This window comes from Podarcis bocagei (genome assembly GCF_964188305.1).
Source record: "Podarcis bocagei genome assembly, chromosome: 2".
NCBI classification, from domain to species: Eukaryota; Metazoa; Chordata; class Lepidosauria; order Squamata; family Lacertidae; genus Podarcis; species Podarcis bocagei.
In genome coordinates, this window is record NC_138126.1 from 18,030,750 (window position 1) to 18,051,635 (window position 20,886).

The 20,886-nt window shown below is 46.8% G+C and overlaps 1 protein-coding gene and 1 long non-coding RNA gene across 2 annotated transcripts in view; one reads left to right on the plus strand and one right to left on the minus strand.

Annotated features, from left to right (window-relative positions):
* Positions 1-20,824, minus strand: part of LOC308581291 — a 149,727-nt gene extending 128,903 nt beyond the window's left edge. The window contains exon 1 of the long non-coding RNA XR_014004935.1: positions 20,526-20,824. This is a non-coding gene — a long non-coding RNA (uncharacterized lncRNA). The remainder of the gene's footprint in view (positions 1-20,525) is intronic.
* On the plus strand, positions 4,013-20,822 carry LOC308581100 (E3 ubiquitin-protein ligase TRIM39-like). Its single transcript, XM_081183574.1, has 4 exons — positions 4,013-4,516; positions 6,914-7,003; positions 9,190-9,273; positions 18,512-20,822. The coding sequence occupies exons 1-4, from the start codon at positions 4,435-4,437 to the stop codon at positions 19,030-19,032; spliced, it is 777 nt and encodes a 258-aa protein (XP_081039700.1). The 5' UTR covers positions 4,013-4,434; the 3' UTR covers positions 19,033-20,822.
* Positions 20,825-20,886: the final 62 nt, after the last annotated feature.

The window sequence follows — 20,886 nt, forward strand, 5'->3', positions numbered from 1 at the left end:
TGATATAAGGATCCCTCTGATACCTTACATCTCCAAAACAGATTCAATGTTAGTTTGTAAATTTTAGCCAGTTTTACCAAGTACCACCTGTAAAACATCTTCATAATGGTTTTTTCCCCCATAGTAATGCATGTGGCGAAATTAATATCTGATTTCCAAAGTTTTCCCCAATGATCTAATGAAATCGCGTATCTGAAATCCTGTCCCCACTTGATCAGTGTCGTTTACAATTTCTTTTCTCACCCATTGTAAGAGACTTCTCAGACCATCTCTTTTCGTCCTGCTCTTCCCTTCCTCTTCTTTTTCCTCCCACCCCTTCTCCTGTCGGGGACAACCCTTTCTGGTACCCAAACAGCAGCATCCAGTCCTGCCCTCCACCCCAAACCAAGCTGCCTGGTACCCAAGGCGGATCACAAGCTCTTTTGGCGCCTGAGAAGCTAAGGCCACCTCTCCATTGCGGCCCCCCTGCCTAAGGGAGCTGGGCATGTTTAGCACGGCTAAAGGAGCTGGGCATGTTTAGCACGGCTAAGGGAGCTGGGCACGTTTAGCCTGGAGAAGAGGAGGTTAAGGGGTGATATGATAGCCATGTTCAAATATCTAAAAGGATGTCACATAGAGGAGGGAGAAAGGTTGTTTTCTGCTGCTCCAGAGAAGCGGACACGGAGCAATGGATCCAAACTACAAGAAAGAAGATTCCACCTAAACATTAGGAAGAACCTCCTGACAGTAAGAGCTGTTCGACAGTGGAATTTGCTGCCAAGGAGTGTGGTGGAGTCTCCTACTTTGGAGGTCTTTAAGCAGAGGCTTGACAACCATATGTCAGGAGTGCTCTGATGGTGTTTCCTGCTTGGCAGGGGGTTGGACTCGATGGCCCTTGTGGTCTCTTCCAACTCTATGATTCTATGATTCTGAGGCAGAAAATCCCACAAGTTCCTCTCTCTGCTTCCTCCTTTGCCGTTATTACGCTACCATCATAAGATTAAATGCGGAACAGTTTGGTGCCCTTTCATGACATCACCCCCAAGCACACACACCCCAGTCTGCCTCAGGGGAAGAGACAATCCCCAGGGACAATCCATAAAGTGTGGAAGCAATGCAGTGATTCTCACGCATCCCTTCAGAGCAGCCAATCACTGAGTAATAACAATTATCATTTATACCCCGCCCATCTGGCTGGGTTTCCCTAGCCACTCTGGGTGGCTCCCAACACAATATTAGAAGCATGATAGAGCATCAAGCATTAAAAACTTCCCTAAACAGGGCTGTCTTCAGATGTCTTCTAAAAGTCAGCCAATCAATCTGCCTGATATCCAGGAATTGTTGTAAACAAAATCTGCCCTTATTCTCTTATGGGGGACACAAGAGCCCTTATAGAGTCCTTTGTAGGTTCTCCATCAGTAGGAGAAAATAACAGAGGCCAACCAGAGAATTTTGAGAAGCAAAGCAGCTAGTAAGACTGATCTTTATTGAACTGTTGCAACAGGGTGCTCCCCTCACACGCAGGAGAACGGAGGAGGACCCAGAACAAAGGTGTGCCTGCCCTTATATTGACATTAGAACCAGAACCTTATATAGACATTTTAAATTCCCTGCCCTGGAGCTCAAGACCACCCCTCCATACATGATACATACATCACAGAAGGGGTATAACCCAAGACCATCCCCCACAAACATCATACCCACATCACAGAAAAGGCGGTCTACAACAGAAATTTGAACGTTGTTGTTTTTCCTGTCTGCCAGGTTATCTGATAATGCCTTATCTGATTGCCTTTCCTGGTAGTCTGCCCAGTCCTTTGAGATGGTGATTTCCCAATTCCTGAGACAATGGGAAGGTTCCCTCAACCCCTCCCTCCTTGCAGAGAAAACATTTGGTCAGTTTGGGAGTCAAAATGGTTTCAGGGCAGTCTTCCTGTGCTGCTCCAGACATTTATTATTATTCCACCAGGCCTTTGGTCAGGGCCCAGCCTGACTCCCTCCTCTGGCAACCTGCACAGAACTTTGCTTAACGGTTGCCATTAATTTGATTTTAATTAATTGTTATAATGAAATGTTTTAGAATGTTAGATTATTTGATTGTTTGATTATTTGATTGTTGTTAGCCGCCCTGAGCCCGGCTTTGGCTGGGGAGGGCGGGATATAAATAAAATTTATTATTATTATTATTATTATTATTATTATTATTATTATTATTATTTGGTCCATATATCTATGTACGTGCTTGGTTGGGACATAAGGTAGACCGGCAATCCCTTTGTTTCCAGCAGTGGTGTAGCGTGGGGGGTGCAGGGGGGACTGGCCGCACCGGGCGCAACATCTGGGGGTTAGGGTTAGGGGGCGCAAATCCACGGGTTAGGGGGCGCAAATTACTTGCCTTGCCCCGGGTGCTGACAACCCACGCTATGCCACTGGTTTCCAGACAGTGTTCCTTGGGTTACTTTTGACTCCATGGTGACCTCTTGTTGGACAGCTGCTCATGGGAAATAGGAGAGCAGAGGTTCAGGCCAGGCCAATTCCACCCAGTCCAAGTCAATCAGCAGCAGCAGCAGCAGGAACTGACACGGACGGTTTTCTCGTTCTACATGCCTAGCAACTAAGGTCTCACCCCATGCATCTGACGAAGTAGACTTGATGAAGTGGCACAATAAATTTGTTAAATCTTTCTGATAGCAAGAGCTGTTGGACAGTGGAACGGTCTCCTTCGGGAGGCGGTGGACTCTCCTTCCTGGGAGGCTTTTAAGCAGAGGTTGGAGCGCCGTCTGTCTTGAATGTTTCAGCTCAGATTCCGGCATTGCAGGGGGTTATGCTAGAGAACACTTGAGGTCCCTCCCAACTCTATAGTTCTGTGATTCTATGAAAACAAATGCTTTCACCGCAAGAAAGACACTTCCCTTCCTGGCAATTTTTTGATGATATATATAGTTTCATGCTTCCCCATTTACAAATCACTACAGTGGTACCTCGGGTTGCATACGTTTCAGGTTACAGACTCCGCTTACCCAGAAATATTACCTCGGGTTAAGAATTTTGCTTCAGGATGAGAACAGAAATCATGCTCCGGTGGCACGGCGGCAGCAGGAGACCCCATTAGCTAAAGTGGTGCTTCAGGTTAAGAACAGTTTCAGGTTATGAATGGACCTCTGGAACGAATTAAGTACTTAACCTGAGGTACCACTGTATTTCAAAAATGTCTTATAAATATCACCCGAGAGAAAAGACAACCGAGGGAATCTTGGGAACTGTAGTTTGTTAAGGGTGCCTGGAATAGCAGTTGTAAGAGGTCGGCACTTTTCACAAGCTACAGTTCCCCAGATTCTTTTGGGGGAGGCAGTATTATTATTATTATTATTATTATTATTATTATTATTATTATTATTATTAGTGCTTTTTTCTAAAAATATATATGTTTAAAGACACTCTCATTTGCCTACTCATATTGAAATTTTGCACTTTAATGAGGCCAAACTTAGATTCACAAAATGTTTAGGGGTATGTGTACACCTGTGTCCCGCCCAGAAAAAGCTCCTCCTCCTCTTCCTCCTCTTCCTCCTCCTCCTCCTCCTCCTCCTCCTCCTCTTCTTCTTCTTCTTCTTCTTCTTCTTCTTCTTCTTCTTCTTCTTCTTCTTCTTCTTCTTCTACCAATTTTTATATTCTGTCTTTTTCCCTGATGAGGACTCTAGGTGGCTTACAACTAAAACAGAAACATCTAAAAATATATATGTGTATCTGAAGAAGTGTGCATGCACACGAAAGCTCATACCAAGAACTAACTTTAAGGTGCTACTGGAAGGAATTTAAGGTGCTACTGGAAGGAATTTTTTTATTTTAGCTAAAAATAATTTATTTTATTTTATTTTATTTTATTTTAGCTAAAAATAAATTGTTTTTATTTTAGCTAAAAATATAGGCAGGAAACAGGGGGAAAAGTAACCAATTAAAACCAATTAAGTAATAAGTGGTATAAGAGTACTTTAAATGTACAATGTGCACATCCAAGCTACGTACCTGTTCCTTCAGGGAATGTGCAACCCCATCAAGAACAGGTAAGCTGCCAACTTCCTGAAGCTGGAAATCCACTAACCCACAGGAATTCCCTTCATTGCAGGATCCAGCTTCAGTTCATGGGATGCCAACTGCTGTATGTCGTTATTGCATAAGCGAGTCAGTCGCAAACCTCAGGGAGGTTGTCAAACATGTTTGGTGTGTTCATCTCCAGATGATATCGCTGGGAACTGAGGAAGTCTTGTTTGCACAAGACGGAGGAGGAGGGTTGTTCCTGCGCCAATTTTTACATATGGGTGGTTGTTGTTTTTTTGTTTTTTTTTCAACTTGAATCGTCTGTGAAAGTTAAGAACTCTCCCTTCCAAGGACAGAAAGGCTAGCTTCCAGGAATCATCTCGCTTGCAGAAGCTGCTTCTAGAGAAAGCCTAGAGGATGGAGGATGAAGAAGGATACATGACAATAGACAGAGGAAGCAGAGACACCTATGCGCCACCTGTTCCCCCAAAGCCACAAGGTATGGACCAAAACTGAGTTACAGTAAGCTTTAACTAGCTGGCAAGCAAATATTCCTGTCAAGGGTGTTTGATTTCTTACCAAAGTTGCTGGCTTGCTATTGTTAATAGGAGAGTGTGTGTGGTTTAGTGGCCAGAGTGTTGGAATAAGGTTTGGGAGCCTCGGGAGCAAATCCTCCCTGCTCCCTGCCACAAAGATCACCTTGGGGCATTTATTCTTTCTCAGTCTAATTCTTGATTTTTGGCCTGTTTTCAATTTTGTGTAAGCCGCCTCGAGTCCCAGAGTGGAGAAAACTCCACTGCAAAAATTCACCCAACCCAGGTCAGAGCTCTTTGTGGAGAACGATAAATTGACTCAGGTCTCTTCTCAAGAGAGCTTTCTTCTTCCTCCAGCAATTAAACTTGTCTTATAGAATATATACCCCAAACAGCACAGGCCCTGTACAAGCCAAGGAGATGGAAGACATCTGAAGGCAGCCCTGTTTAGGGAAGCTTTTAATGTTTGATGTATTACAGTATTTTAATATTTTTTGGGAAGCCGCCCAGAGTGGCTGGGGAAGCCCAGCCAGATGGGCGGGGTATAAATAATAAATTATTATTATTATTATTATTATTATTATTATTATTATTATTATTATTGGAGACCATGTTAAGGGTTCAGTTGTTTTCAACAAGAGACTAGGCTACGTGTAATTGAAACACATTTAGAGCACCCACAGGGACGCGGGTGGCGCTGTGGGTTAAACCACAGAGCCTAGGACTTGCCGATCAGAAGGTCGGCGGTTCGAATCCCCGCGACGGGGTGAGCTCCCGTTGCTCGGTCCCTGCTCCTGCCAACCTAGCAGTTCGAAAGCACGTCAAAGTGCAAGTAGATAAATAGGTACCGCTCCGGCAGGAAGGTAAACGGTGTTTCCATGCGCTGCTCTGGTTTGCCAGAAGGGGCTTAGTCATGCTGGCCACATGACCCAGAAGCTGTACGCTGGTTCCCTCGGCCAATAAAGAAAGATGAGCGCCGCAACCCAGAGTTGGTCATGACTGAACCTAATGGTCAGGGGTCCCTTTAGCTTTACCTAGAGCACCCACACCTCCAAGTCCTAAGAACTGCAGTTTACTTCTCACAGAGCAACCACCCCCAGCACCCTTAACAAACTACAGTTCCCAGGATTATGGTGGGGGGAGGTGTATTTTAACTGTATGGTGTGTATGCCGCCTATAGGACCAGGCATTCGGTATGATTAATCTTATCAGCTCTCCACATATAGCTGCAAAAGAGTCGTGCTTGGGAAAGTAGCCTATTCAGGCGGATTGCGCTTCTTTCTTTGCCTCTGTGGTGAGGAACTATTCAGCAAGAATGGAAACTTTTAGGGCAGTACGTCATGCCTAATATTAGGCAAGGTTCCTTCCAGGATCTGATCACTTCACTGTGACTCATAAGAACTTAAAGAAAAGGAGCCAACATCTCTCAGGGGCTAACCAGATGCTTGCATAGCTGTCGTTTTTGCAACTGTATTCCTAAGTATATCCAAGAGTAGAACTTTACACCTGCCTGAGATTTCTGCAAGCCCATTAAAAAGCCCCCTTCTTAGGGTTGCCATATTTCTGGAAGTGAAATTCAGGACACAAAAGTTGTTGACCTCAAAATTATGGATTTTTTGTGCCGATTTTACGAAATCTCCCCCCAACCCCAGACGCTATTTCCCCCAGTTAAATCCTGGACATGTCCAGGAAATTCTAGACGTATGGCAAATCTGCCCCTTCTGGAATACCAAGGCCAGGCTCTTTGTACCATAGCAGTCATCAGGCACATGAGCAAGAAGCTGTTAGTTCAGCTCTCGGTTCAGCTCAAAGTCCTGCAGTGGCTTTAAACTAGCCTCAGTCCCCTCTGAACATTGGCCATTTGTGGCAAGGAGGGCAAAACAATCTTTGGTGCTATTCAGCTATGTTTTACTCAGAGCAGACACAGCAAAATCAATGAACCCGTGTTAATCCTGTTCATTCATTTCTGTGGGTCTGCTCTGAGTAAAATCTAGCTAACTACCACCCCTTATCTAGTAATAGTGAATTCATTCTCTAAGTGGGGATCCTTAGGTAGCAAAAACAGCACCATCTACGGAATCAGCAAGCCAGAGTGTGGATTCCAGGTTTTGCAAAGTACAATAAATATTGGAGGGTGTGGGCAGCAGTGGGACCCTAATGGAAGGGTACCCCAAAAAAACCCAATGAAAATAATCTTGCTCACTCCAGGGGCACAGAATGAAGACCAATTGGAGGGGGGGGTGGAATGGAGTATTCCCAGATGGGTTCACTTGGAACCCTCAATCCGAGCACTCCATGTGCTTCTGCTTTTCATAAAATGGCTGTGGTTGCGTTTTCCTGATGAAACTTTATCAACTCCACAGAAACTCCTTCGAAATGCTGCAAAGTCACGCTGAGGGTCTTACTGGCAGTCAGCATCGCTCTGAACGTGGCCCTGATCATTGTTCTTATAGGTAGGCTTCTGACGTATTCTAACTCATGGTGGGGCTGCCCCATATTTTCCTGGCCCTGCCCCTGTGTCAGAGACATGGGGAACCTCAAGCTGTCATCATGGACTGGCTGGATGCCAAGGAGTGGTGGGAGAAGAAGACTCAGAGCCAGGGGACTGGTGGTGGGACAACGAGGAGTGGCTGGAGAGAGAAGAGGGAGCCGACTTGGAGGAGGGGGTGTAGGGAGCAGAAAGAGGCAACAAGGTTTAGTGAGCAGGAAGAGGCTGTGGCAGAGAGCAGTCCAGAAACAGAGGCAGAAGCAGAGATCAAGCAGGCTACTGAAGGTTTGTTAGAAGAAAAAGAAGAGTTTGGATTTGATATCCTACTTTATCACTACCCTAAGGAGTATCAAAGCGGCTCACAATCTCCTTTCCCTTCCTCCCCCACAACAAGCACTCTGTGAGGTGAGTGGGGCTGAGAGACTTCAGAGAAGTGTGACTAGCCCAAGGTCACCCAGCAGCCGCATGTGGAGGAGCGGGGACGCGAACACGGTTCCCCAGATTATGAGTCCACTGCTCTTAACCACTACACCACTGGTGTGGTGTAGTTAGGGGTGGTGAGATTTCTTAGGAGATCCCCGTTCCCTGGGAAGAGGGACTGATGGTTAACCCGCTCAGATAATTGTGTGTCTGTGCAGGGAATAAGGGTCTACTAACAACACTCAAGACGATCAGCAGTGATGAGAGTCTAAGCAGTGATGAGAGTCCGATTCCCACCACCCTTCTGAGTAATACCCCTCCCCACCTTCTCTATATATAGAAGGATCTGGCAACTTCTGTTTCAGTGTATCTGAAGAAGTGTGCATGCACACGAAAGCTTATACCAAGAACTAACTTAGTTGGTCTTTAAGGTGCTACAGGAAGGAATTTTTTTATTTTGAGAGTCTAAGCGTAAAGCATGTTGCTATATCCTCATTATTAAGATCGGGACAATACTTTGCAAAACCAAAAACCTATCAATGGACCCCTCTTCTTCTTCTCTGCACAGTAGTTGAGCATGCTCAGTAGCCTGTCCTCTAAGAACGTTCCAGAAGCAGGGAGATGGGCTGATCCACAGGAGTTTGGAGGAGGCCTGGATATTTCTTTTAAGTCTTGTTTGCAGTAATTGCATATTTCTCCAGGTTCTTTATCTACCATCAGATATTGTTGTGGAATGCAGTGGAGTATGCCTGCAAGAAAGTGTGACCTTTATCCCGGGCAGAACTTGCCCTTGGAGTTTGAAATCTCTTGAAATGTTAGATCTCCTCCTCCTCCTCTCTTTTTTGTCCAGCGCAGCCCCAGGAGTTCTGAAGATGTTTTTACAATCCTGCTCGATGTATATCCAGTGAATCATAGTTTTATATTTATACAGTATATCAGGGCCGGCTCTACCATGTGGCAGAGGGAGGTGGCAAAACCTGAGGTGCAGAGAGGGGCGAGAAAGGCTTCAGCACCGAAACAGGCTTGTTGCCCTAGCACGACTGGTGCATCAATGAGGCAGTGTGAGGTGATCTGCCTCAAGTGGCATGTTCCACAGAGAGCAGGAGATCCCGAACCAGACTGAGTAAGCCAAAAACACATTTGAAAGCCAAAGTTGGGGAGACACCAGCAACAACACCTTGTGGAATGCCCCTTTTCTGTCAAGAGCAGCCATGTTGCTGCTGGTCTCTTCCCACCTGACCATCTGGACGGAGGACGTTGGTGGCAGACCTTGCCTCAGGCGCTGAAAGGTGTTGGACGGCCCGACAGTATATACCGTATTTTTTGCTCTATAAGACTCACTTTTTCCCTCCTAAAAAGCAAGGGGAAATGTGTGTGTGTCTTATGGAGCGAATGCAGGCTGCGCAGATATCCCAGAAGCCAGAACAACAAGAGGGATTGCTGCTTTCACTGAGCAGCGATCTCTCTTGCTGTTCTGGCTTCTGAGATTCAGAATATTTTTTTTTCTTGTTTTCCTCCTCCCAAAACTAGGTGTGTCTTGTGGTCTGCTGCGTCTTATAGAGCAAAAAATACGGTACATAATTTACATACATAATAAAGAAACGTGTGTTTAGTTTATTATACTGTTTGTTGTCAGGGGGCGGCCTGTGCATGAGGCCTACTGTTGGCCAATGCTGGTTACATAAGGACACAGGCTCTCTATCCCTGCCCTAACCTGAGCTATTCTGAAAGTTTTCCAGGTAAGAAACATGGAAGGCGGTTCCTGCTCGCCGAGTTCCCCCAATTCATGCACTGCGCTTCCAGGAAATCCAACAGGTAATTTAAACACCTTTGTCTCTCTTTGAATGCAAAGCCTACCATAACCCTCCTTAATAATTTTACCATACATTTGTAAGGTGGTAGTACTACTGTTAAGGGACGCGGGTGGCGCTGTGGGTTAAACCACTGAGCCTAGGACTTGCCGATCAGAAGGTCGGCGGTTCGAATCCCTGCGACAGGGTGAGCTCCCATTGCTCAGTCCCTGCTCCTGCCAACCTAGCAGTTTGAAAGCACCTCAAAGTGCAAGTAGATAAATAGGTACCGCTCTGGCGGGAAGGTAAATGGCATTTCCGTGCGCTGCTCTGGTTCACCAGAAGTGGCTTAGTCCTGCTGGCTACATGACCCGGAAGCTGTACGCCGGCTCCCTCGGCCAATAAAGCGAGATGAGCGCCGCAACCCCAGAGTCGGCCACAACTGGACCTAATGGTCAGGGGTCCCTTTACCTTTTTACTACTGTTGTGAGTCGCCTTAAGACAAACTGCAACTTGGTGGTGAGTTTCGACCCACCAGTTAAAGACCAGTGTCCAGCTCTCGTCCCTACACACGCTACCAAGAGGTCTGGGACCTTTTGCGAGAGTTATAATGTGCGCTCGTTGTGAATATATGTTTACAAGCCTTCACCTTTTGCCCACAAGACATTCACACACAAGAGGAATAAAAACTGGTTTACTACCGAGTGATAGAATATATGGACGCTGCTTCAGATAGCAAGGTTACAAATACGGGTAACTCTCAACTTAGGTGGAAGTTACGTTCTAGGGGTGGGAATCGTGTATACTCGAACCACGCCCCTTGGAACTGCCCCTAGAATCATAGAATCATAGAGTTGGAAGAGACCACAAGGGCCATCGAGTCCAACCCCCTGCCAAGCAGGAAACACCATCAGAGCACTCCTGACATATGGTTGTCAAGCCTCTGCTTAAAAACCTCCAAAGAAGGAATCTTACCTTCCAGAGCTGGCACACTGAATGGGTCTTACCACTCCAGCAATCTTACCTTCCAGAGCTGGCACACTGAATGGGTCTTACCACTCAAGCAAGGAGATCCTCCCAGGGCCCTGTAAACAGGGCAGAGAGCTTAAAATCTGTTTCCACACTGGGGATACCCTGCACAAAGGGCTTCTAAGCCAATCTGCCACTGTGCATTTAATCTGTGTGATGTCAGCCGGTCAGCCTTAAACTATGCGTAGTTGGAACCGCACGTGTTCAAAGCAAGTAGCTTGTAAGTTCCCTGTATAAGCGGGAAGCAACTCACACTGTAAAGGTAAAGGGACCCCTCACCATCAGGTCCAGTCGTGGCCGACTCTGGGGTTGCAGCGCTCATCTCGCTTTATTGGCCGAGGGAGCCGGCGTACAGCTTCCGGGTCATGTGGCCAGCAGGACTAAGCCGCTTCTGGCAAACCAGAGCAGCGAACAGAAACGCCGTGTACCTTTCCACCGGAGTGGTACCTATTTATCTACTTGCACTTTGACGTGCTTTCGAACTGCTAGGTTGGCAGGAGCAGGGACCGAGCAATGGGAGCTCACCCGTCGCGGGGATTCGAACCGCCAACCTTCTGATCGGCAAGTCCTAGGCTCTGTGGTTTAACCCACAGCGCCACCCGCGTCCACTGACGTTTTCAGTGGATGAGTACAAATCCTACGAGGGCAAAGTGACAAGGAAAAAATAACCTACTGCAAAATGGCCCAGGGAGGACTGAGTATGCCCAGTTGTGTGTTGGAGGAGGAAATTGAAAACAGGGAGCAAGGAGGAAATGAAGGGTCCACTTTCACGTTGAAGTGCCAACGGAAAGAGTAGGCAAGGGCTGAGGAACCACAAGCCCTGTTGAAAGGGACATCGGTATTCAGACCAGGAATGTAAAAATCAGGCAGCAAAGTTTCTTAAAGAAAAAGTTTTTATTTGGATTTTTGTCCGACAAAAAGCAAATAGGGTGCATTCAGGAAAATGAAGAATGCCCGCCCCCCCTTTGGGGCAGTCAACTTATATATCTTTCTGCAAAGCACAGTTCAGCCCCTTGGCATCCCTTTAGCCAATGATTGACAATTTCCTATGGTCATTGATACATATTCATTAAAGCTCAACCAATGAATAAATTTGGTGTGTCCTTTCGGTTCCAAGTTGCCTATTCCACTAGGTGGCGCTACTGGCTTATAATCTACTTAACCTCTGTACTAGTTCCAGGAAGTGCCCCTGAACCCCCCGCTTCCAAGAAATGTCCTTGTGGTTTAGCAACTTCACACCTAAGCGTTATCTCTGGAGCCTGGCGGTCAGCAAACATCCTGCTACTTGCCTTTGTCAGGGGTCGTTTCTCAGAAATGGCTTAACCTCAACTAGCAAACTTCCTGCAGGGGCAAGCTAGCTGCACCCACAAGCTTGCATGCTTGCTGCCTCTGCAAAAGGTGGCAAAGTGACAAACATGAGAAAGAGAAATAGTCTTTAGCTTTCTAAAATGGCTTTGTGCTTTTAGCTTTTAGATGGCCCTATAATATGGCTTCAGAGGTTCTTAGCCTGGCTCTCTATTGGTCATCCTGACCTTCACCCCTGCATTCCCCCCTTTCCATCACGAAAATGCTGACCGGTCACGGTTCTCCATTTTCGCTTGATGGACCTATAGGTGCAACATCATAGAGAGCCAGGATATAGGTACGTGTTGCTGCATTAACTGAACGGCTCACCATTTGGCGTACAATCTGAATAAGGCAAGGCAAAAAGCATGATAAGAGTAATATGGTAACGAAGAGAAGTAAAATCACAAGCAAAATCTCTTTTAACCATGACCAACCTGGGAGCTAAGAGCTAATTCAACTACATACACTGGGGAGACCTGCACCATCTAGACTAATTTTGTGGTACAAATCAGCCTGTAACACTCAGACCTGTTCAGGCTCTTAGCTACAGCTGTTGTCATATTCAGGAAGGTGTTTTCCCTCCCCCCGGTGGCCATCTGAGAGGTGAGAACCATCAGGAGGCAGGGTATGATCCACATCCTGATTCGAGGAATGTTCGGTGGCCCAGAACGAAGAACTGTACCACCAACACAGAAATACCACAAAAAGGGTAATACCACAAGCCAAAGGGATGGTGGCCCACGAAGGCCAGGTCATGGGGCCTCTAACTCCTGGCCCTGCTACGGCGTGAACAGCGTCTACACACAAAACATTCCCACTCTACACAGGGAAAAGTGGCCGCCTGGCACTGATACACTGTTAGGCCTCGGGAGCTATAGGGATGGCAATAGACTCTGTAAAGTTCAAAGGCTGGTCCTACTGGGTGGTGGTCACCTACGTGGTCTCTGACCAGGGCCTATGGAGGCTGAAGCCTGGGGTGGCAACCCTTATGCAGCCACAAGAATACCCTACCACATTCAAGGGTATTAGATGTGGAGTTACCAGGCCAGGTATTCTTCTGGGATTATGGGAGGCTCGAGCCACCACGACAACCACAGGTGGGGCTGCAGGATTTACTGGCACTTGTTCAGCAATTTCAATGCGCACCTGGTTCAGGCTCCCTCCCCTGCAATATTTGCATTAAGATAGGCTCCGTCCCATGCAACACCTGGATTAAGATTAGGACCTGGTCTACCAGATGGGGTTGGTACAGTGCTCTACCTCCCGATTGACAGTTGGTTACCCCCCCCACAACAGCAAGAGCGGTCCAGAACTCGATAGATTTCGACCGTCTCTGCAACTTCCCGTAGGAGCAGTACCCATGTGCGCTGGACAGTGGTGTGGAAGAGAAGCCACAGTGGGGTAGTGGGATGTTTCAATACGGCAACCTCATCAAACCCCTGTTCCCAATAACCAATGAGCACGCCATTTCTTACCACTGGCAAGACGAACCAGTCATAGCAGAGGTCCGCAGGCCAATAGGGTTGGTATGGCTCAGTGGGGTCAGGACAATAGGACATAGAGCAAAAAGGGCAGTAGGACATACAGAACATAATAGAGAAAAGGGGAAAGTCCTTGTGAAAGTCCTTGTGATGATCAGTCGCAGGATCACGTTGCCCGTGGCCCAACGCGTTTCCGGTAGCGTCAGACACAAGGTGATGATCAGACGCGTGTGATGCACCCAGGGAGTCACGTCGGCTACTCTCACCGCAGTTGGGATGGAGAGGAGGATGGTATATGGGCCTCGCCACTTAGGGATGAGGGGGTTGCGCTTCCACACTGTCACCCGGCTGGAACTGGTGGACCGGCTCAGCGAGACTGCACGGTGTAGGCTCGAGGTAGTACCTGGAAAGGGAAGCAAACACACACGGGGACAGGAATTGCACTTGTTCCTGAGTGATGTGATCTCCCACCCGCCCCAAACTGGCGGGGATGTCTCGGACGAAAGGGGTGGCCTGCCATACAAAAGTTCAAAGGGTGATAGTCTCAGTCTCTTGGTTGGAGCGCTCCAAATCCGAAACAAGGCAATGGGCAGGACATCTATCCAGTGTAGTCCCGACTCCTGGGTCAACTTGGCCAAGTGGGTCTTCAAGGTGCGATTCATACGCTCAGGTTTCCCCAAACTCTGGGGTCTGTAGGCTGCGTGTAGCCTCCAGTTTATCTGCAGCGCCTTGCACACTTCTTGCACAACTTTATCAATGAAGGCAGGGCCATTGTCACTGCCAATACTTCTGGGGAGGCCAAATCGGGGTATGAGTTCATGTAACAGTTTCTTGGACACTTCACGAGGTATCTCTGTTCTAATGGGGTATGCCTCTGTCCAGCCCGTCAGGGTGAAGACAAACACAAGCAGGTATTTGATGCCCCTAGTTGGTGGTAGTTCAGTGAAGTCCACAATCAGGCTTTCCATAGGGGTAAAGCCCACGTGTTGTACACCCGGTGGGGGGAGGTGGCCTTGTCTGGGGGTGTTCTTGGCGCACAGGACACACCCCTGGGATATAGCAGCAACTAGTTGAGAAAGGTTAGTGATATAGAAAAGTCTCCCAAGGTGTGCTCTGGCAGCTGGACCCCCTAGATGAGTGGACTCGTGGTAATTCTTCACAATCACGGTAGCCAGATGTTGGGGCACAAAAACACGGTTTTCTGGTAGACGGAACCATCCCTCCTGGAGTGTTGCTCCTTCCTGGCGTGCCCACTGTTGCTCCTCCGGTGTGTAGCGTGGTTCCACATCGTCTGGAGTGAGTTGTGGGATGAGGGCTGCGTTGAGTGCTGGTGGAGGTTTCAAAGCTGCTTCACGAGCTGCGTTGTCTGCCTTCCGGTTGCCCCTAGTGACCATGTCCCGGCCTCTCCCATGGGCTTTGCAGTGCATCACGGCAATCTCTTCGGGACCCCATACTGCTTCCAGTAACGTCTCAACTTCTGGACAAAACAGCCTCTAGCCCCCTCTGGGCTCGGTACTTTTTCTGGGCATCCTCTAGCCCCCTCTGGGCTTTCTGGGCGTCCCACAGCCCCTTCTGGTCTGGCTGCCACTGTGGCCTGACATGCTGTCTTCAGTGGCTGCCACGCTACCCAGGACTTCCTCCCTTGGAGTATTGCCAACAGCCAAGAATCAACGCTGGCCCTTAAAATGACTAGGACCCTTTGGTCTCTCTAGAACATCAGGCACGTCTGCTTCACAAACTTCCACTGCGCCTGTAGACTCCTCAATGGGTTGGGCAAAGCCTGTTTCAGTCTGTGTACCCCTTATATTCCATAAGGGTGAGAATCGAATGGGGCACATTCACATGCATCTCCTGGCCAAACATGAACTTGTCTGCTTCTTCCACTAGCGTGGCGGTGGCAGTGACAGCGCGCAGACAGGGTGGCCAGCCTTTCGCTGTGGAATCTAATTGCTTGATAGTCTCAAAGGCTTCTTGTTGGGCCGGTCCCCACTCAAAGGGGTCTCTTTCCCTTCCTCTGGTAACTTCATTTAGGGGTTTTGCTAAAATACTGAAGCCTTGGATCAGGATTCTGCAAAAGCCTGCTGCTCCACAACTTTAAGCTTGTCTTTTAGGGATATCACAATCTCTGCCTTTTTTGCAGTGACCTTTTGACAATTTCTAGATGGTCAGTATGTTCAGCAAGTTGTCTGGATAAATTAGCCAAAATCTTCATCCCCTTTTTTTTTTTTGCATTTTGTAAAGTGAGCTGGTTGTGTGAATCTTTCACTGATTTCAGCTCATTCACAAAACTTTGTTCTTTGTTTTTCTTTTAATTTTAGTAACTTGTTCAATTTCTCCTTTACAGAGATATGTTCATCGACCTGGGATTTAAAATGGTCTGTTCCCTCCTTACATTCTATTTCTGTTTCTTGCAATTTTTTAGCTGATTTACTTATTTGTTCTTTAAACAATTTAATTTGTGACTCACACTCCATGAGTTTGTTGTTTTAAGTAACATCACAAGTATTGATTGTAGAATGAAGATCTTTAACTGTTTGGCTAGTCTCTTTGTTTTGCCTAACAAATTCTTCATTCTCTTTTGTTTTACTAACGTTTTCAATTTTTTTTTTTCCTCAGCCAGTTCTGATTTTATTGCACTTAACTGTTCAGAAAGTTCTGAAAGCTTTCTGCCTCCACTGTTCACACCTTTGGTTTGTAGATCTTTCAGTAACTGGACTTCCCTTTCAGCCTTAGACAACACTATTTCCCTGTCTTGCATTTCATCCTCTTTGTACTTGATCTGACATTTCAGAATATTAATCTACTCAGAATACACATTTATATTTGAAATAATAGCAGAAATTTCTTTGTCTTTCTCAGCTAAAACCTCTCTGAGGTTGTCAAATTCTCTTCCATGCCTCTGGAGGTCTTGAATTAGTTGAGACCTCTCTTCTAAATGACTTGTGTTTAATCTATTAAGTCCTTCATTTGTCTGTTCAAGATCCTGTTACATTAATTCTATAGCAGCATCCTGTTTCATGCCCTTTTCTTTTATTTTCCTCTGTTAATGCAATAATAACTGCTTACTGTTCTGTACACTCTTCTCCATAAACACTGCACTTCTTCTAGACATCTTCCCTCTCCAAAACCTGACATGAGGGAGTGACTTTGCAATGTTCAGTCCTGCATTTCTTCAACCAGGGGGGGTGATTGTCATCTACCACCTTCAGCCAGTTGTCTATATAGGGAATCTGGTCAGGATGTCCCCCCTGGTCTATGCTGATTTTGGTCCTTCCTTGAAGTTGTTTAACATACATTGAAGGGGAATTACTGGACCTTTCAAGGCTTTCAAGTCTCCCCCCTCCCATTTTCAGTATGGCCCTGTACAGCGTCCCCACACCAAACACTCACACATTCATTTCGCAACTTTTCTCACCCAGGTGCGGTCGCCCGACTGGGAAATGGAGTACTTGTTGCTACGACCCCAGGGGAATGCCCCGGGGTAACACACATACATGCACAAAATGCCTCTCTCGTTGGACGCTTGCACGACACACTAACCACCCTGTGACCCCCCCTTTTCTCCTTCCTAATACCAAAGCGTGGGTGGATGTCAGCAGTCAACCCTTCTACTTAATGCCACTATCCACGCTGGAGATGTGATCAGTATCTCCCTTCTCCTTAATTAAAAGGAGGATTTCCTATCCCCTCAGGACTTGTTGCCATGTACTCACCCCAGCCGGCTCTTCTCTGCCCTGTCCTCCCAACCTCGGCTCTTCAAATCCGTTGTCCTCTGTCCCAGGATACAGCAAGAGGGTCAAGTTGCCTTCTGTCCCCCTCCGAAGAAAAGGTTCGGTGTGCACTTGGAAGCCAGGAAGTCTGTTGGCCCTCCGCTGCCTCTGCCCAGAGGGCAAGGGAGCTGCCTCCTGGTCTCTGAGGACACTTAAAGTCCTTCTGATCCGAGTCACTTTTGGCACCAGAAATGAAAGGGACATCGGTATTCAGACCAGGAATGTAAAAATCAGGCAGCAAAGTTTCTTAAAGAAAAAGTTTTTATTTGGATTTTTGTCCGACAAAAAGCAAATAGGGTGCATTCAGGAAAATGAAGAATGCCCGCCCCCCCTTTGGGGCAGTCAACTTATATATCTTTCTGCAAAGCACAGTTCAGCCCCTTGGCATCCCTTTAGCCAATGATTGACAATTTCCTATGGTCATTGATACATATTCATTAAAGCTCAACCAATGAATAAATTTGGTGTGTCCTTTCGGTTCCAAGTTGCCTATTCCACTAGGTGGCGCTACTGGCTTATAATCTACTTAACCTCTGTACTAGTTCCAGGAAGTGCCCCTGAACCCCCCGCTTCCAAGAAATGTCCTTGTGGTTTAGCAACTTCACACCTAAGCGTTATCTCTGGAGCCTGGCGGTCAGCAAACATCCTGCTACTTGCCTTTGTCAGGGGTCGTTTCTCAGAAATGGCTTAACCTCAACTAGCAAACTTCCTGCAGGGGCAAGCTAGCTGCACCCACAAGCTTGCATGCTTGCTGCCTCTGCAAAAGGTGGCAAAGTGACAAACATGAGAAAGAGAAATAGTCTTTAGCTTTCTAAAATGGCTTTGTGCTTTTAGCTTTTAGATGGCCCTATAATATGGCTTCAGAGGTTCTTAGCCTGGCTCTCTATTGGTCATCCTGACCTTCACCCCTGCACTGTTGCGACCTTTGCACCTCTGTGTCTCACCTTTAGGATTAATCCCCAGGCCACACTCCTCACCCGACCTGCTTGGCTCGCATTCCTTTTTGACCTGCGGAATGGGTCCTTGAACTGAGATAAGGCCCATAGCTGTCAACTTTCCCCTTTTCTTGCGAGGAATCCTATTCGGAATAAGGGAATTTCCCTTTAAAAAGGGGAAATGTTGACAGCTATGATAAGGCCTCCTGCTGGCCTAGCTGGAGAGAGGAGAGAGGTAACAAACCTTCTCTCCTTTCTCCAGCCAAGCCAGCAGGAGGATTCAAAAACAGGTGTGCAGCTGACAACACACTCACATCTGCTGCTTTGCTTGCTTTTGCCTTTGCACCTGCCAATCAAATGTATTTCTCCAAGTTTTGGAAGGTGGAATATAGCAGCCAGGGAGGAATCTACCATCCTATGGTGTTATGTACTGAAGTTCTCACCCTCGGCCAGCAGGGGGATACTGTAGATAGTTATGCAGATAGGGGATCGAAAGTGATGTTCAGTGATTGGATAGTTTTAGAAATTTGTTACAGTTACGTTGTACTGGAGCTCTATATAAGCAGGCTGACTGAAAACTTCAGTTCAGTTCTGTTCCGGCCTCTGAATAAACAAGAGCTGTTTGAAGAATCGCTGTGTCGTCTGATATGTTCACCCACAACTTAATATACGGTCTGATCCTTCATTTCCTTTTCTTGCAGCCCGTGTGACTCTGGATCCAGACACGGCCCACCGGCGGCTGGTGGTATCCAAGGATGAGAAAAGTGTGCGATGGGGAGAGGTGGAGCAGACTCTTCCCAACAACACCAAGAGATTTACCCAGCACGCTTTTGTGCTGGGCAGGGAGGGATTCACTTCAGGCAAACACTGCTGGGAGGTTGGTGTGCAGGGCAAGGGGGAATGGGCAGTGGGGGTGGCCAAGGAGTCTGTGAAGAGAGAGGGGCTGACAGACTTCAGCCCGGCTGCGGGCATCTGGGGGATAGGAGAATACGAGGGACTCGGGAACTACATAGCTTTCACCACTCCCCACACAAGGCTCTCCTTTCGCAAGAGGCCCCAGTGGATCCGCGTGTTTTTGGACTACACTGCAGGGCAGGTGGATTTCTTCGATCCGGAAACCCAGACCACAATCTACACGTTCAGTTCAGCCGCTTTTGGAAGGGAAAAGGTTCTCCCTTGGTTCCGTGTGTGGGATGGAACCGAACTTATTGTGCGTCCCTGAGACACTGGACTCCGCCTCTGGAGCAGTCTAGGATCTGTGACCCTGGAAAACCCGACTGATGTCTCTCCATAGCACCTTCCCATATTTTTACATAGTTTTTAATTGTCTTTAAATGGTTTGATTTCAGTTGCATTGTTTTAACGTTTCGATGCTTGCGATCCTGGGGTCCTTTGGAAGGAAAGGTGTACAGTGGTACCTCCGGTTAGGAACTTAATTCGTTCTGGAGGTTCGTTCTTAACCTGAAACTATTCTTAACCTGAGGTACCACTTTAGCTAATGGGGCCTCCCGCCGCCGCCACACAATTTCTGTTCTCATCCTGAGGTAAAGTTCTTAACCTGAGGTACTATTTCTGGATTAGCGGAGTCTGTAACCTGAAGCGTCTGTAACCTGAAGTGTCTGTAACCCGAGGTACCATTGTATTACAAATGTAATGAACAATAAGTAAGATAATCCTCTCAAATTATAGAGGCCTAGACTGAGGGGGGGGGTTCCTATATAGTTATATCTCTATAATTGCAAGCAAACTGGTTTTCTTTTTAAGGAAACCACGGAAGTGAGTAAGGGCAGATCTACACTGATCGGTTAAACGTTATTGAATATAATGTTATATACAGTCGTACCTTGGTTCTCGGACGTAATCTGTTCCAGAAGTCCATTTAATGTCCGTAAACATTCGAAAACCAAGGCGTGGTTTCCGATTGGCTGCAGGAGCTTCCTGCACTCAATCAGAAGCTCTGTTTCCAAAGAATGTTTGAAAACCGGAACACTTCTGGGTTTTTGGTGTTTGGGAGCCAAAACATATGAGCAGTGCTTTTTTTCCTGGGGGTACTCAGGGGTACGCATACCCCTAAACATTTTGTGAATCTAAGTTTGCCCTCATTGAGGGGCAGTATTTCAATATGAGTAGGAAAATGAGAGTACCCCAAACATTTTTTTGGAAAAAAAGGCACTGCGTACAAGTACTAAGGCGTTCGAGAACCAAGGTACGACTGTGATGTTCAATGCAGTTTTCCATTGCCAGTGGCTTGCTGCTCTGCAGCGCCCTCTGGTGTGTGTCACATTTTAATGACGCATTTTTAACGTTATAAACTTTGAGTGTAGGTCTGCCATAGGTGTTTCAAGTAACTTGGGAGCATGTGAGTCATTGGAGCAGGGCAACATCCTACTTTCTGCTAATCTAGCATCTTGTATACATCTTGTATCTGTAAGCATGGTTTAAAGATTTTGCTTACCAGAGAACTGCAAAGCAGGTTTGGCCTAGCAGGTGAGCAATATCAGCAGTCTGGACTCCATAAAACTTTGAGAAAAAGTTCCCATGAGTGTTGAGAGAACAAAATTGAGACAGTTCAAACCTGGATCCTGGCAGAGAAGAATGCTATTTTCATAAGCCAATTGGCTTTCTGGATTCAATGGAGGGGGGCAGACTTCTGTTTGCCAGGACATGTCACTATAAAAACGGTTTTCTTCTCAATACCAGCTCAGAGAATGCAACTGTAGAGAAGACCACATGGAATGAGACTATCAGTTCGTAGAAGGACAATTGGAAGAAGCCAATTAAGAAAAGGATCACAGTTTGAAGAAAGGATGGCAATTGAGAGAAGACTTAAAGAGCAGAATTCAAAAAGCTGCACCCGTCTGCATATCTCCCCTTTTTGCACTTGTACAGGATCTCTGGCTGAGGTCTTTGGTAGATGCGTATATGAATAGGGGAATATCTTCGCAGGGTCAATCCTCACAAGGGCGAAAACACTTTGTTGTATTTCGTCAGGTAATAAAGCTGTGAGCTTTCGTTTTGGGTCTGGTTATTTGTCTGTATATTCCTTTGCAAAGGAAAACCCCAGATTCTGGTCTGG

What these genes read in the sequence shown, in the direction of transcription:
- LOC308581100 (XM_081183574.1), top strand. Translation starts at nt 4,435, where the DNA reads ATGGAGGATGAAGAAGGATACATGACAATAGACAGAGGAAGCAGAGAC. An exon ending in TGTTCCCCCAAAGCCACAAG is followed by an intron (nt 4,517 to 6,913) that starts GTATGGACCAAA and finishes TCAACTCCACAG; the next exon opens with AAACTCCTTCGAAATGCTGC. An exon ending in GCTTCCAGGAAATCCAACAG is followed by an intron (nt 9,274 to 18,511) that starts GTAATTTAAACA and finishes CTTTTCTTGCAG; the next exon opens with CCCGTGTGACTCTGGATCCA.